This window comes from Oncorhynchus kisutch, unplaced genomic scaffold, assembly GCF_002021735.2.
Source record: "Oncorhynchus kisutch isolate 150728-3 unplaced genomic scaffold, Okis_V2 scaffold1259, whole genome shotgun sequence".
In the NCBI taxonomy this organism is placed as follows: domain Eukaryota; kingdom Metazoa; phylum Chordata; class Actinopteri; order Salmoniformes; family Salmonidae; genus Oncorhynchus; species Oncorhynchus kisutch.
Window position 1 is genome coordinate 12,413 of NW_022263204.1, and position 23,632 is coordinate 36,044.

The window sequence follows — 23,632 nt, forward strand, 5'->3', positions numbered from 1 at the left end:
CAGGACACCTACACCACCCGATGTCACAGGAAGGCCATAAAGATCATCAAGGACAACAACCACCCGAGCCACTGCCTGTTCACCCCGCTATCATCCAGAAGGCGAGGTCATTACAGGTGCATCAAAGCTGGGACCGAGAGACTGAAAAACAGCTTCTATCTCAAGGCCATCAGACTGTTAAACAGCCACCACTAACATTGAGTGGCTGCTGCCAACACACTGACTCAACTCCAGCCACTTTAATAATGGGAATTGATGGGAAATGATGTCAAATATATCACTAGCCACTTTAAACAATGCTACCTAATATAATGTTTACATACCCTACATTATTCATCTCATATGTATATGTATATACTGTACTCTATATCATCTACTGCATCTTTATGTAATACATGTATCACTAGCCACTTTAACTATGCCACTTTGTTTACATACTCATCTCATATGTATATACTGCACTCAATACCATCTACTGTATCTTGCCTATGCCGCTCTGTACCATCACTCATTCATATCTTTATGTACATATTCTTTATCCCTTTACACTTGTGTGTATAAGGTAGTAGTTATGGAATTGTTAGCTAGATTACTTGTTGGTTATTACTGCATTGTCGGAACTAGAAGCACAAGCATTTCGCTACACTCGCATTAACATCTGCTAACCATGTGTATGTGACAAATAAAATTTGATTTGATTTGATTTGAGGGAATGAGTTGAAAAACGACCAACCTCAGATTTCCCACTTCCTGGTTGGATTTTTTCTCAGGTTTTTGCCTGCCATATGTGTTCTGTTATACTCACAGACATCATTCAAACGGTTTTAGAAACTTCAGAGGGTTTTCTATCCAAATATACTAATAATATGCATATCTTAGCTTCTGGGACTGAGTAGCAGGCAGTTTACTCTGGGCACCTCTGGACAAGAAGATAATAAGAAGCCATAAGAAGATAAAAGACTCATCTATGTATCTGTGCCAATATAGTGTCTGTGACAGCATGGGCAGCGCCATTGAGGCTATCTTCACATTAAAGTAGTAACATTTCTTCTTCACAATTGTCTGAGCCCTTCTGATGACCCGATTGGACATGACTTCAACAGGGTCACCAGTAGGGCTCAGCCAAATGAAGTTGGTAGTCCCACCCAGTTGACTACATTCAAATTGTGAAAGTGCATGCAAATACAGCATTTTGGCCATTAGAGGCCAATATCTTTCTCTCTGTCTGGGCTACAATTGTAGACGGTTGGGTAATTATGCTTTTCACCTGTGAAAGGCTGTTGTGCTGCTAATGAGGGAGTTCTATTAACCTGAGCCGAGGTGCACCGGTCCATGGCCCCTGACATGAATGGATAAAAGAGGTGAGGGCGGAGCACCCTTCTAAAATTGAACAGTAGCCTTACATTTAGGTTTTTGTCCTAACACTACACAGCTGATTCAGATTAACAAAGCTGGATGATTATTTGAATCAGCTTTGTAGGGCTCGGGGAATAAAAAGAGAATGTGCAGCCCTTTGGGCTTCAGGTGACTGAGTGTGGGAAGCCTTTGTCATAGGGTAAAAGTTGCATACCCCTGGGCTGTAGGCTGCACACTTTGGGTCAAATATCAGGTTCTGTAGCTGTGTATTTTATCAGAATAAATCTGTTCTACAATGATTATTTTCCTTAGCTCAGGGTAAGTAGTAGCAGGCCTAGGAGAGTCTTGTGCGACGCAAACATTTGAGTTGTGTTCTTCCTCCTTTTAATCATAATAATTTGTCAAATTCCTTACAGGTTGTTTTGCCTATTGATGGCAGCTGTGGGCATACAAGCACAACAGACACCTATAAGTATGCATTTTGTACCTTGCAAATTTAAGCACTAAGCGTTTGACAAGATCTTTTTAAATATTTTTTTAAACTAACCTTTGCTATTCCAGATGACCTCAACGCTGAATGCCTTGGTAACGTTATTCGTTTGAGTGTCACTCCTCTTTTTGAAGATGTTGACGCTGTCTTCAGTGAGTTTGCCTCTTATGATTCTCTTTCTCTCCTTTCATAATTCATGACTTGATATTGCTTGTCAACTATTGTGTTCACACCATCTCCATCCCTTCCAGATGACACACAAATCATAAACCTGACGCCTGGCCTTGCTACTCAGTGTGGATTCAGCTTTAAATTTGACCCCATGGGGAATGCCATGTTGTTTGCTTCTCTTCAAAACTGCTTTTCCCAAAACATGGTAACCTTAAGAACTGTAGTGTTTGCTTGTACTTCAAATGGAAAGTTTGCCTTTCAGTGTCACTGCATTTGCAACTCATTCTGTAGCAATTTTATTAGCCAATTTAGCCTATTTTGCCACAGTCTATAACTTGCATGAATGTCACCAGATTTTTTTTTTTTGCTATATAATGAAGGCTTATTTCCCTTTCCTCTTCATTTTAGGATGATAAGATGTTCAGCTTGGTCATGCAGTTCAGGCTGCCAGGAAACCACATGACTGAAGACCCTGTTTATAGAGTGGGCAAAACCTGTAGCTACACCCCCTGGACCTCCCGAGAGATTCTGTGTGACCGCAACTACATGGAGGCAAGTGAGCAGAGCATGCCCCAATGGACATGTTTACAGTCCCGCTTGTCGTACTGCCTGTATAAATGATCTGTCTAGAGCTACAACTGTCCCGTGTTTCATTTCTTCTGCGACACAACGTAGAGGTCTTGACTCTCTCAATTCCACTCGCGTCTTCAAAATGCACATAGGAGAACTTTAGCCTATTCTCAATGCATTTAAGGAGGCGAGTGGACAGATTGAGAACTGGCCCTTGATTTCCTATTGTATGGGAGGGAGAAAATACATAGGGAATAATGGCCTTCCTTCTCTAGGTGTCTGTCAGGACTCTTCCAGACATCCAAACCATCCCCAAACAGCCCACTGGGGGCCCGAAAGCAAGGAGCGGCAACTTCTGGAGGGGAGCTGAGGTTTATATATTTCAGTTTCTGTAATTTCACTACAAAATGACAGGATGGCGCTGAACAATGTGCGTTTGTTGACAATTTGTTTAATTCATGTTTCCATTTCCTGAGACAGGCTGTTGCTTCAGGATACAAAATGACAGCAGTCGTCTTTAGTCCTAGCAAGAATGTCATGAATGTGGATGAGGTCCAAAGAAAGGGCTATGCAATAGCCAACACTCCCACACGGCTGGTGTTAAGAAGCCCTCATAATGCAGAGGAGACATACCTCCAGAATGTAAGCTGACCTCCATGAACTGGGTCATGTTTAGTAGAGCAAACATTTGGAAACGGTGGCCCTACCTGAACTCTGCAACATATTGTTAATACGGTGTGTCCTACTGAACACGGCCCTGGTGTGGTTGCCCCCTGAACAGGTAGCTGGGGTTCCGATGCGGGTGCTCTCAACCTCAACCTTCTTTGAGCAGAAGTGGCTGGTTACTCGAGTAGATGCCACGGCTGTTTGTCCAACACCAGGTTGAGTGTGAAATAATTTAAGAGCCTATAAGCCCAGTTCTTAATTGGCTCCAGACAAGACATTCATGTAGTGTTCAGTTGGGAAAATGTTTTGGTGAACTTTTTCCAAATAATGGCACAGTTTTCAGTTGCAAAATGTTCTGTTTTGATGTGCACTTGGCTTCTTGTGTCACTGCAGAGGCAGTGGCCTTTACTCCAGAAGTGATCACCTGGTACATGCCCAAGCACATAGACCCACTTTTCTCCTCTGATGCCTTCACCATGTTGGAGGTGTACATGGGAATTGACGCTAAGAGGCTGGACACTGAGGAAATGGCTGCCAGAAACTACTCGGTTTTAGTCACAGAGGCTCATATTATTGTTGAAATTCCGGTGGGGGCGGTTGGCGGCTACTTCAAGGTCAGCATTGGATGAGTAAAATGTTCCTGTTAATTTCAAAGTCTTATTTGTAGAGCCCTTTATAGTATAGCAGTTGTCAGTGCTTTGCAGTAACCCTTTACCATCTCTCATGGGTAAACTCCTAGAAACGTTGTCTTGTGTAAAACGTTTCTTATTGAGCAATTGTTTGCTTAACCAGGCTAATATACAATGGTTTGCAAAATTGTGAGAATTTTGCATAAAATTACACTTAAACATACTCTACCTCTTGTCTTTGCAGTTTGTCCTTTAGCCGCTTGAAATTTCAGACCAAATATCCACACTAAAGTATTGTTTACCTGACTTTTTAGGGAGGCGGTAGCTTTGCCACTGTCAACTGAATGCAAGCAACACTCGGCTGCTGTTTACATATTGCGCAAGTGTTTACTTTGCGTGTCAGTTGCTTTGAAACTGCACACCGCCAGAAATGCAATATGACAACCATACACCTACCAGCTTTCTAAAGTCTGGTAACCAATACTTTCCTTTGGATATTGTGTCTTAAATTACGAGCGGCGAAGACAAGTGGTTGAATAATTGTATTTAACATTCTGGCTTTTAAGGAACATTTACCTGTTTTTGCACTCAAATTGTGTATTACAGCCTGACTGCATCACTCGTCTCCCTTACAGAGCCATATTCAGGATGACCAGTACTTTGTCACTTACACCATTGAGCCCATGCTTGAGTTGCTGTGGATCGAGGACGTCGCACACGAGAACACCAGCTATAAAGTCCTCTTCCCTATCACAACACCTCCGATGGCCAGGCCTCTACAAGTTCGCAACTGTGAGTCTGGTTTAGTTAAATAGTGCCTATGGTAATTTGGGATGCCTGGGTTGTTCGTTAGGCACAAAACAGAAAATGTACTGAAACGGGGAGGCAATACCTGGACTTACCCAATAACAAATGTCAATTTTCAACTTCCATTGTACCGCATTTCAAAATGGTTTCCTTTGTTTGCCAATGAACAGACACGCCCATAGACACAGTTCCTGAGCAGGCAGTGTTTGTGCTTGAGTTGGGGACCTTCAACCTTGATGTGGAGCTGCTGAACATCACCTTTCCCACCATGGTGCTAACTGTTGCAGAGTGCAACGCCAGGGGCTTCAATGTTCAAGAGCAGAGATCCCCGGACAACACCTTGAAGACCTTCAGGATGGAGGTGCCCTTCTCAGACCCGGTGGTCTTTAAGGAGGTGTGTTTCTGTTAAATGCAAAGCCACACGCAGTGATTTGTTCATGCCCTAATAAGTGGGCCACCAACAAAATATAAATAATGGCACAAATGTACTTTGTATCCCTCATTTACTCAAGTGTTTCCATTATTTTGGCAGTTGTATGCATTTGATTTAGAGGAATGAGGGCAACATTACTAAGTATATAGTTTGTTTTAATAGTCCCCATATGTACTTAGTTGTCACTTGATGTTCAATAGAGTTCTGTTGCAACAATAATGCTGACCAATGCTTTTAACTTCACTACAGAGAAGGGCGGAACAAGGTGTCACAACCTTCACTCTTCAGCTGATCTACGGCCTGGTCATCTTTCCAGAGTACGCTCCTTTCTCTCACTCTGCCGTTGTGGACGCTGTACTGCTGGACATTGGTATGCCTCTGGACTACGCCAAACTACTGTTGAATGGTTTCCTCTCGTTAATAATTGCCCTGAAGGAAATTGGCAGTGAAAGACCAACTAGCCATACTGTAGGGTCTTTCTACAAAGAAAATGTTAAGCTTTAGAGTATTTGGACCCAGTTTCCCTGTTCCTGATTTGCCAGGATTGTGTTTATTCAGTCCCACCGTAGCAAAACATTTTGCAATCTAAACAAGGGTTTCTTCTTGGACCAGTTCAAGTAGTACCTTCCTGTTTTTTGTGCTTAAATAATGAACACAACCCTGTTTGTCCTTGCAGTGCCACCCTCAGTCACTGGCAACTGTGATCAGGAGAACTTCCACATCACTGTGGACTACAGGAACCAAGAGCCCTTTTTTGTGGTCTTGGTTGGCAAGCGGCTGCTTAATCATGAGTTTGCTCAACAGTATTTAACAGAGGGCGACACAGACTTCACCATCACGTTGCCCTTCTCTTCGCCGGACGCAGTGTTTGAGGTACGACACTCTCCCAAAACATGTTAACCTAAATTGCTGCAGCTAGCCTTGCTTTCCTTACCCTGTATACATGCATACAATATTGGACTAATGAACTCTCCCATTGGTTCCCAGTCGGTTCACTCGTCCTCTGTCAGGAGCAGACTGGATGTGGCTCTGTTGAATCCTTACAACAACATGACCATCAAATACTTTTCCCTGGCTTGCAGCTTCCTCAAAACGCTGACTGGTTGGTTCTCAAACAATTACTTACGATAAATTGTCGTTTAACATGGTTACCAAACCTGGGTTCCTTGCAAATACCGTGAGTCTAAATGGTAGTGCCAGATGGGCATGGTTTGCATTTTTGGTGCTATTCCATTGGTTCAAGCTCAATAAGTGTAACAAATACAGAACCCAGGTCTGATGGCTACCTGTCTTTTGCTCTCCCCACCTCCAAGAGTGTTTCTCTAACGGAACGATGACTGCGCTGGCAGTGAAGGTGGAGTCTGCTCCCGGTCTGAACCCCGGTCAGCTGACCCTGAGCGACCCCGCCTGTGGTCCCACCTACAGTGACGATCGCTTCGCCTACTTCCACTTCACTGTGAACTCCTGTGGCACCACCAGGAAGGTAAAATGACTATTACCCTGAGGTGATGGTTACTGTGTATTTATGGACTGTTTGCTTCTGCAGGCTGTAATAAGCAATTCCCCTCTACTACATAGTTTATCAACAATGTCATGCTGTATGAGAACGAAATCTCCTTGCCAGATGAACTTGAGGTGAAGCTGAATGCCACGACGTCTTCAGAGGAGGAATATCAGTAAGTGCATTACGCATCACAATTGTAGCTATTAGCTTTCATAAGGTTTATTTTTCTTCATCCATTGCTCAATACTTTGTATACAGGGAAAATGTGCCTCTACTACCAGTGTCCACTCCACTGCTTGACGTTTCCCCTATTGAAGTTGCTCACATCCCTCTTTTTAGGTTAAAGGTTTCCTGCTACTATGTGGCCAACATCACTCGCACATTGGCCTTTCTGACCAGGCCGCGTGACAACGAGCCTTTTGCCGAGACTGGGACGGGTCGACTAATGGTCAGAATGAGACTCGCTCAGGGTAAGCGTGCACAAATTCAGAATTTCAACTTGACCCCTAGCCTCTAAAAGAATCTTGGAAGGTCTCCTTTACAAAACCATTCCCAAAAATGTAAGCTTGTGATATATTACTCTTGCGTTCTGAGATCTACAGGTGTGGCTATGTAGTAACGGTGAGGAGCTGATTTGGGAATTTGTCAGAAGCCTCTAGTGGGGGGTGGATAGTGTTGGCTATAAATGGCTTGTGTTCATTGGGGCACAACAGGATATGATAAATGAGCATTTCTTAATGGACAAGTTCAGATGGTGCCCACTGAACACGACCCCCGGTTGTCTTGTTCTGTGTTCCAGATGCCTCGTATAACACGTTCCACCAGGAGGAGGACTATCCAGTGGTGAGGTACCTTAGACAGCCTCTGCACTTTGAGGTGGAGCTGACCACGTCCTCTGATCCCAAGGTAGCGCTGGTGCTTGACCACTGCTGGGCCACCCTCAACGAGGACCGTGACTCCCGACCCCGGTGGAATCTCATCATTAATGGGTAACATGTTGTTTTTGGGCCTAAACAAGTGTTATTCCACAGGTGTGGTTCCTGAGTAATTAGCAACCTATCATGCTTGGCAGGCCATTTACTTTGGCTACCGTGGCTATGCCCCCATCCATAGGTCGAGTGGTCACAATGCTTAAAAACGATGTGAGCCATGTGCGGTCTGTCACAGATCTCCACCCAATTTCACACTTATGGGAGATTCTGGCGCGTATGATCACATGCTTGTTATCACTGAGTGGTCCCTGCAGCGTATCATTGGAACGGAACGTATGCTGCATCAAACGACTCTAAACCGCGTTGTCTGAAATCATCTAAACAATGTTTTGTGGTGTTGAGAAATAAAGTTCTTCACAACTTTATTCCAGCTTTGCTTGTAAAATATATCAATGTTAACGTTATCATCTAGTCTAAATAACAGGTTGACTTGTTTTACAGTATGATGCGGTACAAGGGAGCCATGTAAGTCTAGTATAGAAAGTATGGCAGCCATGTTTGTCAAGCAAGAACTCCTAGAATGCTGTTCACTGCGCCCGTTGCCTGAGATCTTAACTTAGTTTGGCCACTTCAGCATGTGATAATGTTTGTACTTGTTACGGCGTACACATGACAAGTAGTTTACAGGTAACTATACAAAACGCCAATTGTTGTCACCTAGCACGAAAGCGAAACAGAGTTGCAAGATATAGCACAATCCATTATTGGGGGTTAAGTCCTTGGGAAGGTATTGTGAAGAGGATGATGCAGGAAATATTACTAAGATCTGGGAATTTATCAACAATAAATGGTGAGGCAGACAGTTTTTCTAAGCTATATACCCCTGGAAAGGGGGGTCTGATCTGGCAACCCTGAGGTACCATAGTTTACACTCTGATGCCGTGTTCAAATCAACTGACGACTTCAGTGCATTCAAGACAATGGGGGTACTCCAGTTGAGATCACCATAAGTCTGACAGACGCTTACGTGATAACCCGACTGCATTGTATGGTGTTAGCTCATATTCAGTACCACCTTCAAGTGTTTTACACATGTGTCCATTACAATCTAGGCAAGAATCAGAAAGCATGAATAAAACCCTAAGTACATTATACTTACGGTACGATGCAGTAGAAACGACAACACGTGACACAGAAAATAAGGCACTTTGATAGGAATACACGCATGTCCACAGTTATTTGTAAGGAAGGCAATAAATGTTCAAGGACTGTATACTTGATCTGGGGAAGTGCTTGGGCTTTCTTTTGAAGGAAAGTTTGTCCGGCTCATTAAATTCTCAAATATAAATGGTCTGCAACAGTGAAATGGGCTACATTTGTGAATGAATGAGGCAAAATTAGAAGTTGAAACGGCCTCTAGAAAATTAGCAGGTAGTGTGCCTTGGTCTGAGGTCAGCGCGGGTTAAATGTCCACATGTTGGAACGGTGAGTGCATTCTGACATCACGCGCATAAAATCAACTCCCACTGGGGCGACTGTTGAAGATATTTGGAACTTGTGTGTGTGTGAAAAGGTTAATGTTGGCATTACCTACACCTTTTTACTCAATGTTATCCTTTTGGTTTGCTACAGTTCAGTGTTGTGCCAAGCTGATGGTCATTCGAATGGAAATCAAGAGCGGCTGGCAAGCTTGGCTTGCCTTTCCGATTGGTTTCATACAACTGCTTTTAACACTGACTGAATAGTTGGTTTTGGGTTGAATTCAGGCACAAGTGACCTCTTGTGTTTAAAACAGTTGATTGCACTAAACCTAAAGGATGGTTCAGATGCCTGTGCAGCATGGATGTTTGAAACTGAATAGGATCAGTTGACAGGATCCCCAGAAGTTGATGCCGCTTTCAATGGAATTTCCTGTCCTAGAGGAATGCGCTAATTGGAAGTTGCTAAACATGAACAAATACCACGGTCAAGTGTAGCAGCATCTTGCTAACCTTATTTAGCTAGCTAATGATCATATTTAAAAAAAATGTTACTACATTTTTTTTATTTGGGTGAGCACTTTGCCACAGATGGACATGCTGGCCTAATTTTTATCTCAAGAATTTAAATTGGGTTACTATAGAAAGATGACGACTTTTTCCTACCTTGTAATGGGCTACAATGACTTTGCCCATGATTATGCACGCTGCAAATGACACTTTATTTTGCGGGTGCCTTTTCAGTATCTGGCTGCATGTTACACCAAGCAGTGTAGTGAAGCAACTTTATTTGTCAAAACCGTTCATTTGGGGGATCGGGTTTGCTTTGAAATCATGCAATTTACCATTTTTATGAATTGGTATCAACCTAAATTTGGCCATGTGGACACGGCGTAACTGTTTATTAAATCAGCAATGTCATAGCAGTTTAAAAAAAACAGGCTGAAATGTTTTGTATATCATAGGAAAAGACACAACATTCACATGGCTGTGCACAAAATGGGTTCAGATTTGTCACTTCAGCTGCAACTATATCGTTGTGCAAAATCCTTACTATCGTCTGTCAGCTCAAGTGATTTGTACTGGTGTGGGTGTTTCTCTTAATGTAACGTCTTCAGATTTCACAAATTCCTTTTTGCTAATATCTGGCAGTTAAACCGTAAAGGATAAACCTCCCAAAGATGCAAATTAAAAAAGTAGGCCTAAACTGTCAATGCGTAGGTTAGAGCTGCGCCGTTCACAGAAGTCCTCCATGTGACTCCGATGCCGTGGGTGTGGAATTTATTTTGTGACCAATTTTTCTCCAACAGCGGAAGAATTGCTCTGGCGCATTGCATGAAATTCTTGTTTAAAATGAAGTACTTGTGTTGCAAAATATGATTGCCTTGTTGATGATACCGACTGTCTATTCGGCAACTTTGGTTAAACCACGATCAATATTCTGGTCAGACTACAGGCGACCTTTCTGGATCATTTAGAATTTTAAGAACCATTTAGAGGGACATCTCACCTCATGTCAAACATGTATATTCTATTCCATTGACATCTGTCATTTAACAAGCCATTGCAGTAGACCAAAATAAATATTGTTGACGGAAAGCCCAATTTCTGTTCTTTAAAATAAAATAAAAACGTAGGATTTGGGGTGCCGAGGAAGCGGTTTTAAAGTTACCGTCTCCCGACTTAAACTCTAGACGGTAGAAATCTATTAAATTGATAGTCAACTTATTAACTTTACATCGTATCCTCCTTGCAGCTGCAAAAACCCCAGCCTTATGATTCAGTACTATACAAGTTGGTTTAATTGAATTACTAGCTAACTAAATAACACAGGCTAAACACACAGGTGACACAATGACAGCTTGTTACAAGGTTTCTCTTCACACCCCCCACCGTTCTGTAAGGGACGCTTATCATTGATACATTTTTGAACACACGAACCGGCACCAGCTTGGAGTACAGGCATGAATGTATTTGTGGAAAGGTAGGTGGTTGGTCTTCTCTCTGATTGGCTACATGAGGTCAATGTTGTTGGTTGTCTGTGGCTCCAATGACTAGTTTTGAACAGAACTACAGGATGGATTTTCCTTTCACACGTTCTGGAAGATAGGCTAATCAACCCTGTTGCTGATTCCTCAGTGGGTGATGAGTAGGATGGTTTGGATGTGGTAGCAGAATGGTCTTTAAGTTAATTTTCTAGGTTAGGAAAGTTCCAAACGTCTAGCTTGCGCCTCACGGTTTTCTGGTCTAATGTTAATTTCTGTTACCATTCCTTTTATGCACTCAGAGATTAGCTATATAAAATGAATTTCATATTGGTTTTTATTTTGTGATTTTACTAGAAACGTGCTTACTCTACAGGTAGGACGTCTCTAGCCTTTACATTGTATATGAAATATGTTTTTTTTCAAGACAAAGGTGATTGTTGGGTAAAGCCTGTTAGCAAAAACATTCCTTTAGTTCATACTGGAGGGGGAGAAAGAACCCACTTCTGCTGTAAATTGATCTGATCCTCACAGGACAGTCATGACACCACCACAAGACTTTGTACACAAGGCGGTTGGGGTTTGCAGCGTTTTCTTGTTCATAACTTAGTCCCTCTCTCTCTACACTGGCAGTTGTGAGAACCCCGAGGATCCATACCGTGTGGTCTTCCACCCGGTAGAAGTTGACGCCAGGGTCCACTTCCCCTCTCACGTCAAACGCTTTGAGGCCTATATGTTTTCCTTCGCCGAGGATGCGGTTGAGCAGAGTGGCCAGGTAAAAGTTCACCCAACAATCTTTATTCTTTAATTTTGTGTGAGTGGCAATCATCCCTTTAAAAGAATTTTAACAAAAAACTGACACCATCAATTCTTTGATTCCTAGGTCTTTGTCCATTGTGATGTGGTCATCTGTGATGCCAGTAGTCCCACTGGCGGCCCCTGTAGTGGACAATGTGTGAATCAGGACAACCTGAAAAGAGGTAGGTCTTGTTTTATGCTTTTCAGACCCTGGCAGACCATAACTGAACTAATAGGTTCGCTCTCTCTCTCTCTCAACAGATCAACGACATGTCAAAGACCTCTTTGAGGAGCGTCATGTATATGTTTCTTCTGGATACATTCTTTGGGTGTAATGTATTGTTCTAACATGACAAATAAAGTATTCTATATAAAACAATCCTAACCGTTGGAGCTACCTTAACACCATGTCGTAGGCTTGTCATCTGACATGTATCAATCAACCCTTTTGTAAGCATGGAACTCAACCATCCACCGGAGGGAGAAGTGTTGCACACCAATTTCCCGTCTAGGACAAACAATGGGTGACGAAACAAAAGCTTTCCGTTGTCCAGTAGGATGAACTGACTCAATGTTATAGCAGATGGTGGTTTGCCAAAGTGAAACCAGCAAGGCTGTGGTTGGATGCAGTGTTGGTAATTTTCAACTGAAATTACAACTTTCCTTGATACCTCTCACTAGCTTGGTTTCCATCCAATATGGACATTTCTTCTTCAATGATATGCATGTCAATCTCTCATGGCTCAAATGGGAAGAGCATGACTTCATCGCTACTTGTTTGTGTAAGAAGTGTTGACAAGCTGAATGTACCGAGCTGTCTGTTTTAAACTCGCGCACAGCTCGGACACCCATGCATTCCCCACAAGACATCTCTTCACAATCTCCAAGTCCGATCTACGAAGGTAGAGCCATGAATACGTTGCAATCTATTCCGCATCAGGATAAGATTTCAACACACACCGTACGGAACAGCGGGGACTGAAGACACTCCTTAAAGTTGCGAGCTTGCACCGTGGGACGGTTTCATTGCTCCAGACCACCACAAGGGGAGTTTGCGCAATCATTATGCATTTGGGTCCCAAAGACTAATTTTGACACGAGCCACCCTTGCCTTGTGGCGCTCAACGAAGATTGCTGACAAAACAGATGGAAGTTGTCTCAACGAGTCAAGCAAATGTACAATTTGAGAGGAATGTGATAATGTAGAGACGTGGCTATAATATATATATATATATATATATAATAATTTTTGGTCAAAATTAAATTACGAAAATCTCTATTTAGCTATTGTTAGGAGAATGAATTTGTCTTTCTGGGACTCCTGAGAACCAACAAACCAGGATGTTGTCTTGTGAAACAGTGGCTGTAAAGTATCTAGCTGGCTAAAGCATTGACTGCACAATTTTACGCTTGCCTTGCAATGCAGCTAAAGTAACATGGCTAGCTATTTACTTGCTTGAGTCGGATTAAAAATAACTGTTGCCGCTCTGGGTATGGACCCTAAAACGTAGTTATGAACTAATATTCATTCCAATCAATGACCCTCAAGTCTGAATGGCATTAATGAAGCCTAGAGTAGAATATACCTTTATTGTGCCAAGGATGCAACACCTATATACACACGTATTTTAGTTAATACCACGTATGAGATTCCCATCTTGTAGCCTGTACATTGAATATATTCACCAATCATGTACTCTTCCTTGGCAAATAAAGGTGTGGTTCTGGTATGACAGACACTTACAGTCATATCAAACGATGCGGTGTCTGCATGTATGTATTACAATTGTACACTTCAAAAGTGTTTACTGCTCCTGGGATATCAATGTTTACACATTGTAACTATACAATAGACTACACATGATTGATTTGTAATTCATATATACAGGAAAAAAACGTATGCATATCTAACTCCATTAATCTGAGGATACAGGATAGTATTTCAACCAGTGGAGAATGTGAAATGCTTTATTGAAAGAAGTGCATTTTATAATATTATACGAGTTCAATCTTGGGCGGGCAGGTGGGTAGAGCGTTGGACTAGTAACCAGAAGGTCGCAAGATCAAATCCCTGAGCCGAGAAGGTAAAAATCTGCCCCTGAACAAGGCAGTTCCTAGGCCGTCATTCTTATCTGACATGCCTAGTTAAAGGGTAACTACACCCCAAAATCGATATGTCTTAATTGGTTTCCTGCTAGGGTTTTAAACGTTGTCGTGGACAGAACATCCAATCATGTTATATTTCTATTAAAAAGGTGTACATTTTAGAGAGCGAAAACCTATAGATGCAGGGACAAACGGTCAATGGGGAAATGTAAATGGAGAAACATTGAAGGAAATTTAAAGGGCCCTAATGGACTACAGACATTGACAGTCTCCTAGCCTAAAAACAAATGCTGAATGCACTGCCTAGATTTTGAGGGAAACACTGTCCATTATTTGATCAGGGCAGGGAAGCACTAACAAACTGCATTTAGTCCAATAAAAAGAACATTAGGGTGATAAATAAAAGGCAGTTGCTCCACGCATGACACGAGAACCCTCTGCTGGAGCAAAACGCTTACAGCACCTGGTATTCCCAGGTGGTCTCCCATCCAAGTACTAATCAGGCCCGACCCTGCTTAGCTTCCGAGATCAGGCGTACTCAGGCCGGTGTGGTCATAAGCAAAAAACTCTCTCGGTGCACTATGTAAAGTCAAAGTGAGTCTGATTAATAGCTGTTGCATTTTCACCATTTAGATAAGCATCTTTGTGTCACTCAAAGTGGAAGAAATTGCATATACTGTAGCCATAATTTGTAGCACAGATTGTTGGATGAAATACAAACTAACCTTGCTTACTTATTTCAAAGCGAGGGCACATATTTCAGCCTTGTGGGAAAAAACGGACAAAGAGTTAATTCCACAAGGCATTTCTAGACGAATCATGTCTGAAACTATCACATCTCGAGACATCCATTCTAGTACACTTCACGTTCAAATCTCCTACCAGTATACAATTTTCTGAACACAGTGATCTCAGGTTAATAAACATATCTCTCCTTTCCAATATTTGAAGCATAAACATTAGACGAAAAATGACATTTTGCACTTCAAACTCAATAACAATAAGTCTGCCCTGTTATCTGCATATACCTGCTTGACATTTTGAACCACATCATTTTTTACCAAAATAGCTACTCCACATGTTTTTTCACTTCCGTGACTACAAAACATTAGCTCAGACCATTTGCTCTTAATTTGAGTCTGTCCAATTAGTCTCTTGAAAACACCACATGTCAGCTTTCACAGACACCAAAACCTGCTCCAATTTGTTCATATTTCTCAGACTGTTCCCATTTAGTGATGCAACTTTAATCATTGTTAATGTATGCAGAAATATAGTCAAAGACAAACATGTCATTTCAAAATAGACTTTTTCTTTTTACCAGATCCCATCACCTCCCAAGCTTTCGTCAATGATCTCTTATTTCTAGCAAACAGCTGAAAATCCTCACTCTCTATTTCTTCGTCCGACTCATGACTTGGACTTATGAGGGGAGCAACATTCAAGCCTTTTGTAAAATGCGCTTTAACCGTGCCATCAACTCCAGTGGACCCAGCCCTCTCCTTGATGTCATTTTCACACAGGCTTAAAGCTGGTTCAGACACCTGAGAAGGACCTTGCACCATCTTTACCTGTGTGTCTAATTCACCAATCCTGTGCTGCTGCTCCACCTTGTCAGCAGCAGAGACCAAGACTGCGTCTCGAATACTGCCAGAAGGAATTGCATACTCTCCAAGCACATCTATAGCTGTCTCTGGAATCACCTGCGACACACTTTCCATATCACTCTCTTCCTCTCTCTCCATAGCCACACTCCCCTCATCTTCTTCAATAATGAGGTCCATTGTTTGCAGAAATAAGACATCACTCCCCTTCTTACATTTACATCTGTCCTTAGGTCTGTCACACCTTCTACACATATCACCGATGTTCGAACATTCCCTGGCATAATGCCCTTGTTCACCACATTTATGACATATAAATTCTGGACATTCTTTAAGTATGTGTCCCGGTTGAATACATAGTCTACATACCTTAACTTGGTTATCGTGGATCACTCGGAAATATTCAAATCCTTCGACTGTATTGAACTTTGTTGAGTAAGGCAATGATTGCACACTGTCCTTAAACTTCACCTTACAAAATCTCGTCCCGTCCACAATCTCCGTTCCTGGCCACATCCTCCTCTTGATTGGTGTTGTCGCGTTCACTTTCCATCCTTGTAATTTCTCATATACAGTGCCTTGCGAAAGTATTCGGCCCCCTTGAACTTTGCGACCTTTTGCCACATTTCAGGCTTCAAACATAAAGATATAAAACTGTATTTTTTTGTGAAGAATCAACAACAAGTGGGACACAATCATGAAGTGGAACGACATTTATTGGATATTTCTTATATAACTTTTTTAACAAATCAAAAACTGAAAAATTGGGCGTGCAAAATTATTCAGCCCCTACTTTCAGTGCAGCAAACTCTCTCCAGAAGTTCAATGAGGATCTCTGAATGATCCAATGTTGACCTAAATGACTAATGATGATAAATACAATCCACCTGTGTGTAATCAAGTCTCCGTATAAATGCACCTGCACTGTGATAGTCTCAGAGGTCTGTTAAAAGCGCAGAGAGCATCATGAAGAACAAGGAACACACCAGGCAGGTCCGAGATACTGTTGTGAAGAAGTTTAAAGCCGGATTTGGATACAAAAAGATTTCCCAAGCTTTAAACATCCCAAGGAGCACTGTGCAAGCGATAATATTGAAATGGAAGGAGTATCAGACCACTGCAAATCTACCAAGACCTGGCCGTCCCTCTAAACTTTCAGCTCATACAAGGAGAAGACGGATCAGAGATGCAGACAAGAGGCCCATGATCACTCTGGATGAACTGCAGAGATCTACAGCTGAGGTGGGAGACTCTGTCCATAGGACAACAATCAGTTGTATATTGCACAAATCTGGCCTTTATGGAAGAGTGGCAAGAAGAAAGCCATTTCTTAAAGATATCCATAAAAAGTGTTGTTTAAAATTTGCCACAAGCCACCTGGGAGACACACCAAACATGTGGAAGAAGGTGCTCTGGTCAGATGAAACCAAAATTTAACTTATTGGCAACAATGCAAAACGTTATGTTTGGCGTAAAAGCAACACAGCTCATCACCCTGAACACACCATCCCCACTGTCAAACATGGTGGTGGCAGCATCATGGTTTGGGCCTGCTTTTCTTCAGCATGGACAGGGAAGATGGTTAAAATTGATGGGAAGATGGATGGAGCCAAATACAGGACCATTCTGGAAGAAAACCTGATGGAGTCTGCAAAAGACCTGAGACTGGGACGGAGATTTGTCTTCCAACAAGACAATGATCCAAAACATAAAGCAAAATCTACAATGGAATGGTTCAAAAATAAACATATCCAGGTGTTAGAATGGCCAAGTCAAAGTCCAGACCTGAATCCAATCGAGAATCTGTGGAAAGAACTGAAAACTGCTGTTCACAAATGCTCTCCATCCAACCTCACTGAGCTCGAGCTGTTTTGCAAGGAGGAATGGGAAAAAATTTCAGTCTCTCGATGTGCAAAACTGATAGAGACATACCCCAAGCGACTTACAGCTGTAATCGCAGCAAAAGGTGGCGCTACAAAGTATTAACTTAAGGGGGCTGAATAATTTTGCACGCCCAATTTTTCAGTTTTTGATTTGTTAAAGTTTGAAATATCCAATAAATGTTGTTCCACTTCATGATTGTGTCCCACTTGTTGTTGATTCTTCACAAAAAAATACAGTTTTATATCTTTATGTTTGAAGCCTGAAATGTGGCAAAAGGTCGCAAAGTTCAAGGGGGCCGAATACTTTCGCAAGGCACTGTATTTCATCATCCGTAATATACGCCGGCAAGTTCAAAAAGGACACCACAAGTTCATCGTTCCCGAGTTCTTTCGCCATGACTTGACAGCTCTTTATTTTTTGCCTGTCTATTACTCTTTCTTTTCCCTTTGCATGCGACAAGGTTATTTCGTACTTATTTCTTTATACTCAGGCCGGTATGGTCGTCACCCTTGACAATTCTCATGCATGTAACTCACATTGTCATTGAGACTCATAGCACTCATATGTACTTCATAGCTAGTACGGGGATCGAACCCATGACCTTGGAGTTATTAGCACCACACTCTAACAAACTGAGCCAACTGGCCAAAAAATACAAAATACCGAAACCCAGGATTGAAGCAGGGACATTTTGTATGACACACTCCCAACTGAGCTATTTCGGCAATTTACTAGACGTACTTATTTGGCACCCTTGAAAATTCACATGCATGTGACTCACAATTTTGACACTCAAAATGTACATCATAGCCAGTACAGGGATCGAACCCATGACCTTGGTGTTATTAGCACCACACTCTAACCAACTGAGCTAACCGGCCACCAGCTTTTGGGTGCAATTGTTGAGATTCACCGAGCCTCTGCAAGTGCTGGAGCGCAAACTAACAATTCCACCAACAGCATAGACTGACAAGACTGGACACTCTTGGTTGCTCCTTGTGGCAATTCCAAACAGCTGGGGAATTTGATCAATTGGTATTGTGTTTGCTTAGCATGCTATTGGGATCGATGCCCACATTCCCCAAAAACATTTTTTTTTGTGGATCCATGAAAGCTCCAATTCACACTTCATGCAACCTTGTCTTACGACAACCTACTGTCATGTAACAATGACAAGCAACTCTCATGTAACAATGACAAGCAACTCTCATGTAATACTGATGTCACAATGTCAGATGAAAAAGAAGACATTACGTACTTTCAGAGAGCAGCGTATCACACACTCTAACCAACTGAGCTAACCGGCCGCTGGCTACAGAGCACAATTGTTGAGATGCACCGAGCCTCTGCAAGTGCTGGAGTGCAAACTAACAAGTCCACCAACAGCATAGCCTGACAAGAATGGACACTCTTGGTTGCTCCTTGTGGCAATTCCAGACAGCTGGGGAATTTGATCAATTGGTATTGTGTTTGCTTAGCATGCTATAGGTAGTGGGATCGATTCCCGCATTCCCCAAAAACACATTTTTTTGGTGGATCCAAGAAAGCTCCAGTTCACACTTCATGCAGCCTTGTCCTACGATAACCTACTGTCATGTAACAACGACAAGCAACTTTCCTATAACACTGATGTCAAAATGTCAGATGAAAAAGCAAGACATTACTTACTTTCAGAGGAGCAGCGTAGCACACACAATTGAGGCCCACAAACAAAGCTGTGGATAGTTTCCTTGAAGCCAGAGCATAAAGAAAGAACAAATACAAATGCTGAAACCCGGGATCGAACCAGGGACATTTAGATCTTCAGTCTAACTCTCTCCCAACTGAGCTATTTCGGGAATTCACTCATTTCAATTCTGTGGCAACCTTGACAATTCACATGCATGTGACTCACAATTTTGACAGTCAAAAAGTACATCATAGCCAGTACCGGGATCGAACCCATGACCTTGGAGTTATTAGCACCACGCTCTAACCAACTGAGCTAACCGGCCAATAGCTATTAGACGCAATTGTTGAGATGCACCGAGCCTCTGCAAGTGCTGGAGCGTAAACTAACAAGTCAACCAACAGCATAGCCTGACAAGACTGGACACTCTTGGTTGCTTCTTGCGGATTTTCCAAACAGCTGGGGAATTAGCTCAAATACTTTGCATTCGTGAGGTACTGGGATCGATGCCTGCATGCTCCAAAATCACATTGTTTTATGGATCCAAGAAAACTCCAGTTCACACTTCATGCAGCCTTGTCTTACGACAACCTACTGTCATGTAAACAATGACAAGAAACTGTCATGTAAACAATGACAAGAAACTGTCATGTAACAATGACAAGCAATTCTCATGTAATACTGATGTCACAATGTCAGATGAAAAAGAAGACATTGCTTACTTTCAGAGAGCAGCGTATCACTCACTCTAACCAACTGAGCTAACCGGCCGCTGGCTACAGAGCACAATTGTTGAGATGCACCGAGCCTCTGCAAGTGCTGGAGCGCAAACTAACAAGTCCACCAACAGCATAGCCTGACAAGACTGGACTCTCTTGGTTGCTCCTTGTGGCAATTCAAGAGAGCTGGGGAATTTGATCAATTGGTATTGTGTTTGCTTAGCATGCTACAGGTAGTGGGATCGATGCCCGCATTCCCCAAAAACACATTTTTTTGTGGATCCAAGAAAGCTCCAGTTCACACTTCATGCAGCCTTGTCCTACGACAACCTACTGTCATGTAACAATGACAAGCAACTTTCCTGTAACACTGATGTGTTACAGGAAAGTTGCTTGTCATTCTTCTCCAAGGTGGCATAGCAGTTCAGACGTCTTTTGTCCTCGTCTTGTCGTGTCCTGTATATATATATATTTACAACTTTTTCACATACATTTTATTTTTATTTTCCATCAACTCATCTTCAAAACACTCTCCTGCAACCCGCCTCACCAATGTATATTTATAAAAAAGTATTATTTACCTCAGATCTGTAATCCTCCAAGAAGCTAGCCAGAAACTCCAGGAGGCTGGCCTGAAACTAGCCAGTAGCTAATCCAGAAGCTAGTTCAGAAGCTAGTTGGCTCCTTTACTGGCAAGTCGTTGGTGTTCAGCTAACCACGGTTTGTGGTCATCGGCTATCCTTTGGCTCGAAAGTCTATCGCCAGTTCTGTACGGCGCAGCGCGGCTCGGAGCGGAGCATACCGGACCAATTTTTCTCTCCATGTCCCTGGATTTCGACTGCTCTCTGGACATTCATGCCCGGATCTCACAGCTAGCTAGCTGCTATCCGTGTGACTATCGGCCTTCGTCGATTCCGGAGCAAACATCAATTGTTCCGGAGCTAGCAAGCTCCGTCAATCACTCCTGAGTTCCATCAATCGCACCTGGGCTGCAGTCGCCTATCCGGACCCGTTTTGCTGCCTTCGCGGAGCCCCACCGGGCCTTCACAACTGGACTGCCGACGTTATCTACCCGAAGGAGTTATTCGGCTGGCTCCTCCGTCGCGACGTTACCTGAACGCCCATCTGCGGCCTGCTAACCGTTAGCTGTCTTACCGGCTGCTATCTGAATAGACAATCGGACAATTTTTTTATATTTTTTTATTATTATTATTATGTTTTCTTCTTGGGCCTCTATAACTATATCTATTGTTTTTATTTTTGTTGTTGTTGTGTGATTTGGATTGATCCCCTCTACCACACGGAACCCCACTAATCTACTGACGGAGCGCAGGAGGTGGCTAACAACAGACCTCCATCCTATGCTAGCTTGCTACCGATGCCCTGGCTAGCTGTCTAAATCACCAACCAACCTCTCCACTCACCGGACCCTTTTGATCACTCGACTAAGCATGCCTCTCCTTAATGTCAATATGTCTTGTCCATTTCTGTTCTGGTTAGTGTTTATTGGCTTATTTCACTGTAGAGCCTCTAGTCCTGCTCACTATACCTTATCCAACCTATTAGTTCCACCACCCACACATGCAATGACATCTCCTGGTTTCAACGATGTTTCTAGAGACAATATCTCTCTCTTCATCACTCAATACCTAGGTTTACCTCCACTGTATTCACATCCTACCATACATTTGTCTGTACATTATACCTTGATGCTATTTTATCGCCCCCAGAAACCTCCTTTTACTCTATGTTCCAGACGTTCTAGACGACCAATTCTCATAGCTTTTAGCCGTACCCTTATTCTACTCCTCCTATGTTCCTCTGGCGATGTAGAGGTGAATCCAGGCCCTGCAGTGCCTAGCTCCACTCCTATTCCCCAGGCGCTCTCTTTTGACGACTTCTGTAACCGTAATAGCCTTGGTTTCATGCATGTTAACATTAGAAGCCTCCTCCCTAAGTTTGTTCTATTCACTGCTTTAGCACACTCTGCCAACCCGGATGTTCTAGCTGTGTCTGAATCCTGGCTTAGGAAGACCACCAAAAACTCAGACATTTTAATTCCAAACTACAACATTTTCAGACAAGATAGAACTGCCAAAGGGGGCGGTGTTGCAATCTACTGCAAAGATAGCCTGCAGAGTTCTGTCCTACTATCCAGGTCTGTACCCAAACAATTTGAACTTCTACTTTTAAAAATCCACCTCTCTAAAAACAAGTCTCTCACCGTTGCCGCCTGCTATAGACCACCCTCTGCCCCCAGCTGTGCTCTGGACACCATATGTGAACTGATTGCCCCCCATCTATCTTCAGAGTTCGTGCTGCTAGGCGACCTAAACTGGAACATGCTTAACACCCCAGCCATCCTACAATCTAAACTTGATGCCCTCAATCTCACACAAATAATCAATGAACCTACCAGGTACCTCCCCAAAACCTTAAACACGGGCACCCTCATAGATATCATCCTAACCAACTTCCCCTCTAAATACACCTCTGCTGTCTTCAACCAAGATCTCAGCGATCACTGCCTCATTGCCTGCATCCGTAATGGGTCAGCGGTCAAACGACCTCCACTCATCACTGTAAAACGCTCCCTGAAACACTTCTGCGAGCAGGCCTTTCTAATCGACCTGGCCGGGGTATCCTGGAAGGATATTGATCTCATCCCGTCAGTAGAGGATGCCTGGATATTTTTTTAAAATGCCTTCCTAACCATCTTAAATAAACATGCCCCATTTAAGAAATTTAGAAACAGGAACAGATATAGCCCTTGGTTCTCCCCAGACCTGACTGCCCTTAACCAACACAAAAACATCCTATGGCGTTCTGCATTAGCATCGAACAGCTCCCGTGATATGCAGCTGTTCAGGGAAGCTAGAAATCATTATACACAGGCAGTTAGAAAAGCCAAGGCTAGCTTTTTCAAGCAGAAATTTGCTTCCTGCAACACTAACTCAAAAAAGTTCTGGGACACTGTAAAGTCCATGGAGAATAAGAACACCTCCTCCCAGCTGCCCACTGCACTGAAGATAGGAAACACTGTCACCACTGATAAATCCACCATCATTGAGAATTTCAATAAGCATTTTTCTACGGCTGGCCATGCTTTCCACCTGGCTACTCCTACCCCGGACAACAGCACTGCACCCCCAACAGCAACTCGCCCAAGCCTTCCCCATTTCTCCTTCTCCCAAATCCATTCAGCTGATGTTCTGAAAGAGCTGCAAAATCTGGACCCCTACAAATCAGCCGGGCTAGACAATCTGGACCCTTTCTTTCTAAAATTATCTGCCGAAATTGTTGCCACCCCTATTACTAGCCTGTTCAACCTCTCTTTCGTGTCGTCTGAGATTCCCAAAGATTGGAAAGCAGCTGCGGTCATCCCCCTCTTCAAAGGGGGGGACACTCTTGACCCAAACTGCTACAGACCTATATCTATCCTACCGTGCCTTTCTAAGGTCTTCGAAAGCCAAGTCAACAAACAGATTACCGACCATTTCGAATCTCACCATACCTTCTCTGCTATGCAATCCGGTTTCAGAGCTGGTCATGGGTGCACCTCAGCCACGCTCAAGGTCCTAAACGATGTCTTAACCGCCATCGATAAGAAACATTACTGTGCAGCCGTATTCATTGATCTGGCCAAGGCTTTCGACTCTGTCAATCACCATATCCTCATCGGCAGACTCGACAGCCTTGGTTTCTCAAATGATTGCCTCGCCTGGTTCACCAACTACTTCTCTGATAGAGTTCAGTGTGTCAAATCGGAGGGTCTGCTGTCCGGACCTCTGGCAGTCTCTATGGGGGTGCCACAGGGTTCAATTCTTGGAC

General features: G+C 42.9%; 1 protein-coding gene, 2 non-coding genes and 1 pseudogene across 4 annotated transcripts; 1 reads left to right on the forward strand and 3 right to left on the reverse strand.

Annotated features, from left to right (window-relative positions):
* The first annotated feature begins 1,393 nt into the window (after window positions 1-1,393).
* Window positions 1,394-12,204, forward strand: LOC116365481 (uncharacterized). 2 transcript variants are annotated; one of them, XM_031818107.1, is made up of 21 exons: window positions 1,394-1,674; window positions 1,773-1,828; window positions 1,918-1,998; window positions 2,098-2,222; window positions 2,426-2,569; window positions 2,863-2,958; window positions 3,068-3,229; window positions 3,369-3,468; window positions 3,647-3,867; window positions 4,518-4,674; window positions 4,860-5,083; window positions 5,372-5,492; window positions 5,799-5,995; window positions 6,110-6,224; window positions 6,436-6,605; window positions 6,701-6,798; window positions 6,966-7,096; window positions 7,426-7,615; window positions 11,655-11,796; window positions 11,905-12,001; window positions 12,081-12,204. In XM_031818107.1, the coding sequence occupies exons 1-21, from the start codon at window positions 1,652-1,654 to the stop codon at window positions 12,152-12,154; spliced, it is 2,724 nt and encodes a 907-aa protein (XP_031673967.1). In that variant the 5' UTR covers window positions 1,394-1,651; the 3' UTR covers window positions 12,155-12,204. The 2 variants fall into 2 exon arrangements, with proteins under 2 accessions (XP_031673967.1, XP_031673968.1); XM_031818108.1 differs by lacking the exons at window positions 3,068-3,229; window positions 3,369-3,468; window positions 3,647-3,867 and having other exon boundaries at window positions 1,465-1,674.
* A 2,172-nt stretch (window positions 12,205-14,376) lies between these two features.
* On the reverse strand, window positions 14,377-14,485 carry LOC116365484 (uncharacterized; annotated as a pseudogene).
* Window positions 14,486-18,220: 3,735 nt separating this feature from the next.
* On the reverse strand, window positions 18,221-18,294 carry trnai-aau (transfer RNA isoleucine (anticodon AAU)). The gene has a single exon. It is a non-coding gene; the product is annotated as a tRNA-Ile (tRNA).
* A 1,039-nt stretch (window positions 18,295-19,333) lies between these two features.
* trnai-aau (transfer RNA isoleucine (anticodon AAU)) lies at window positions 19,334-19,407 on the reverse strand. Its single transcript has one exon. It is a non-coding gene; the product is annotated as a tRNA-Ile (tRNA).
* Between the last annotated feature and the right edge of the window lie 4,225 nt (window positions 19,408-23,632).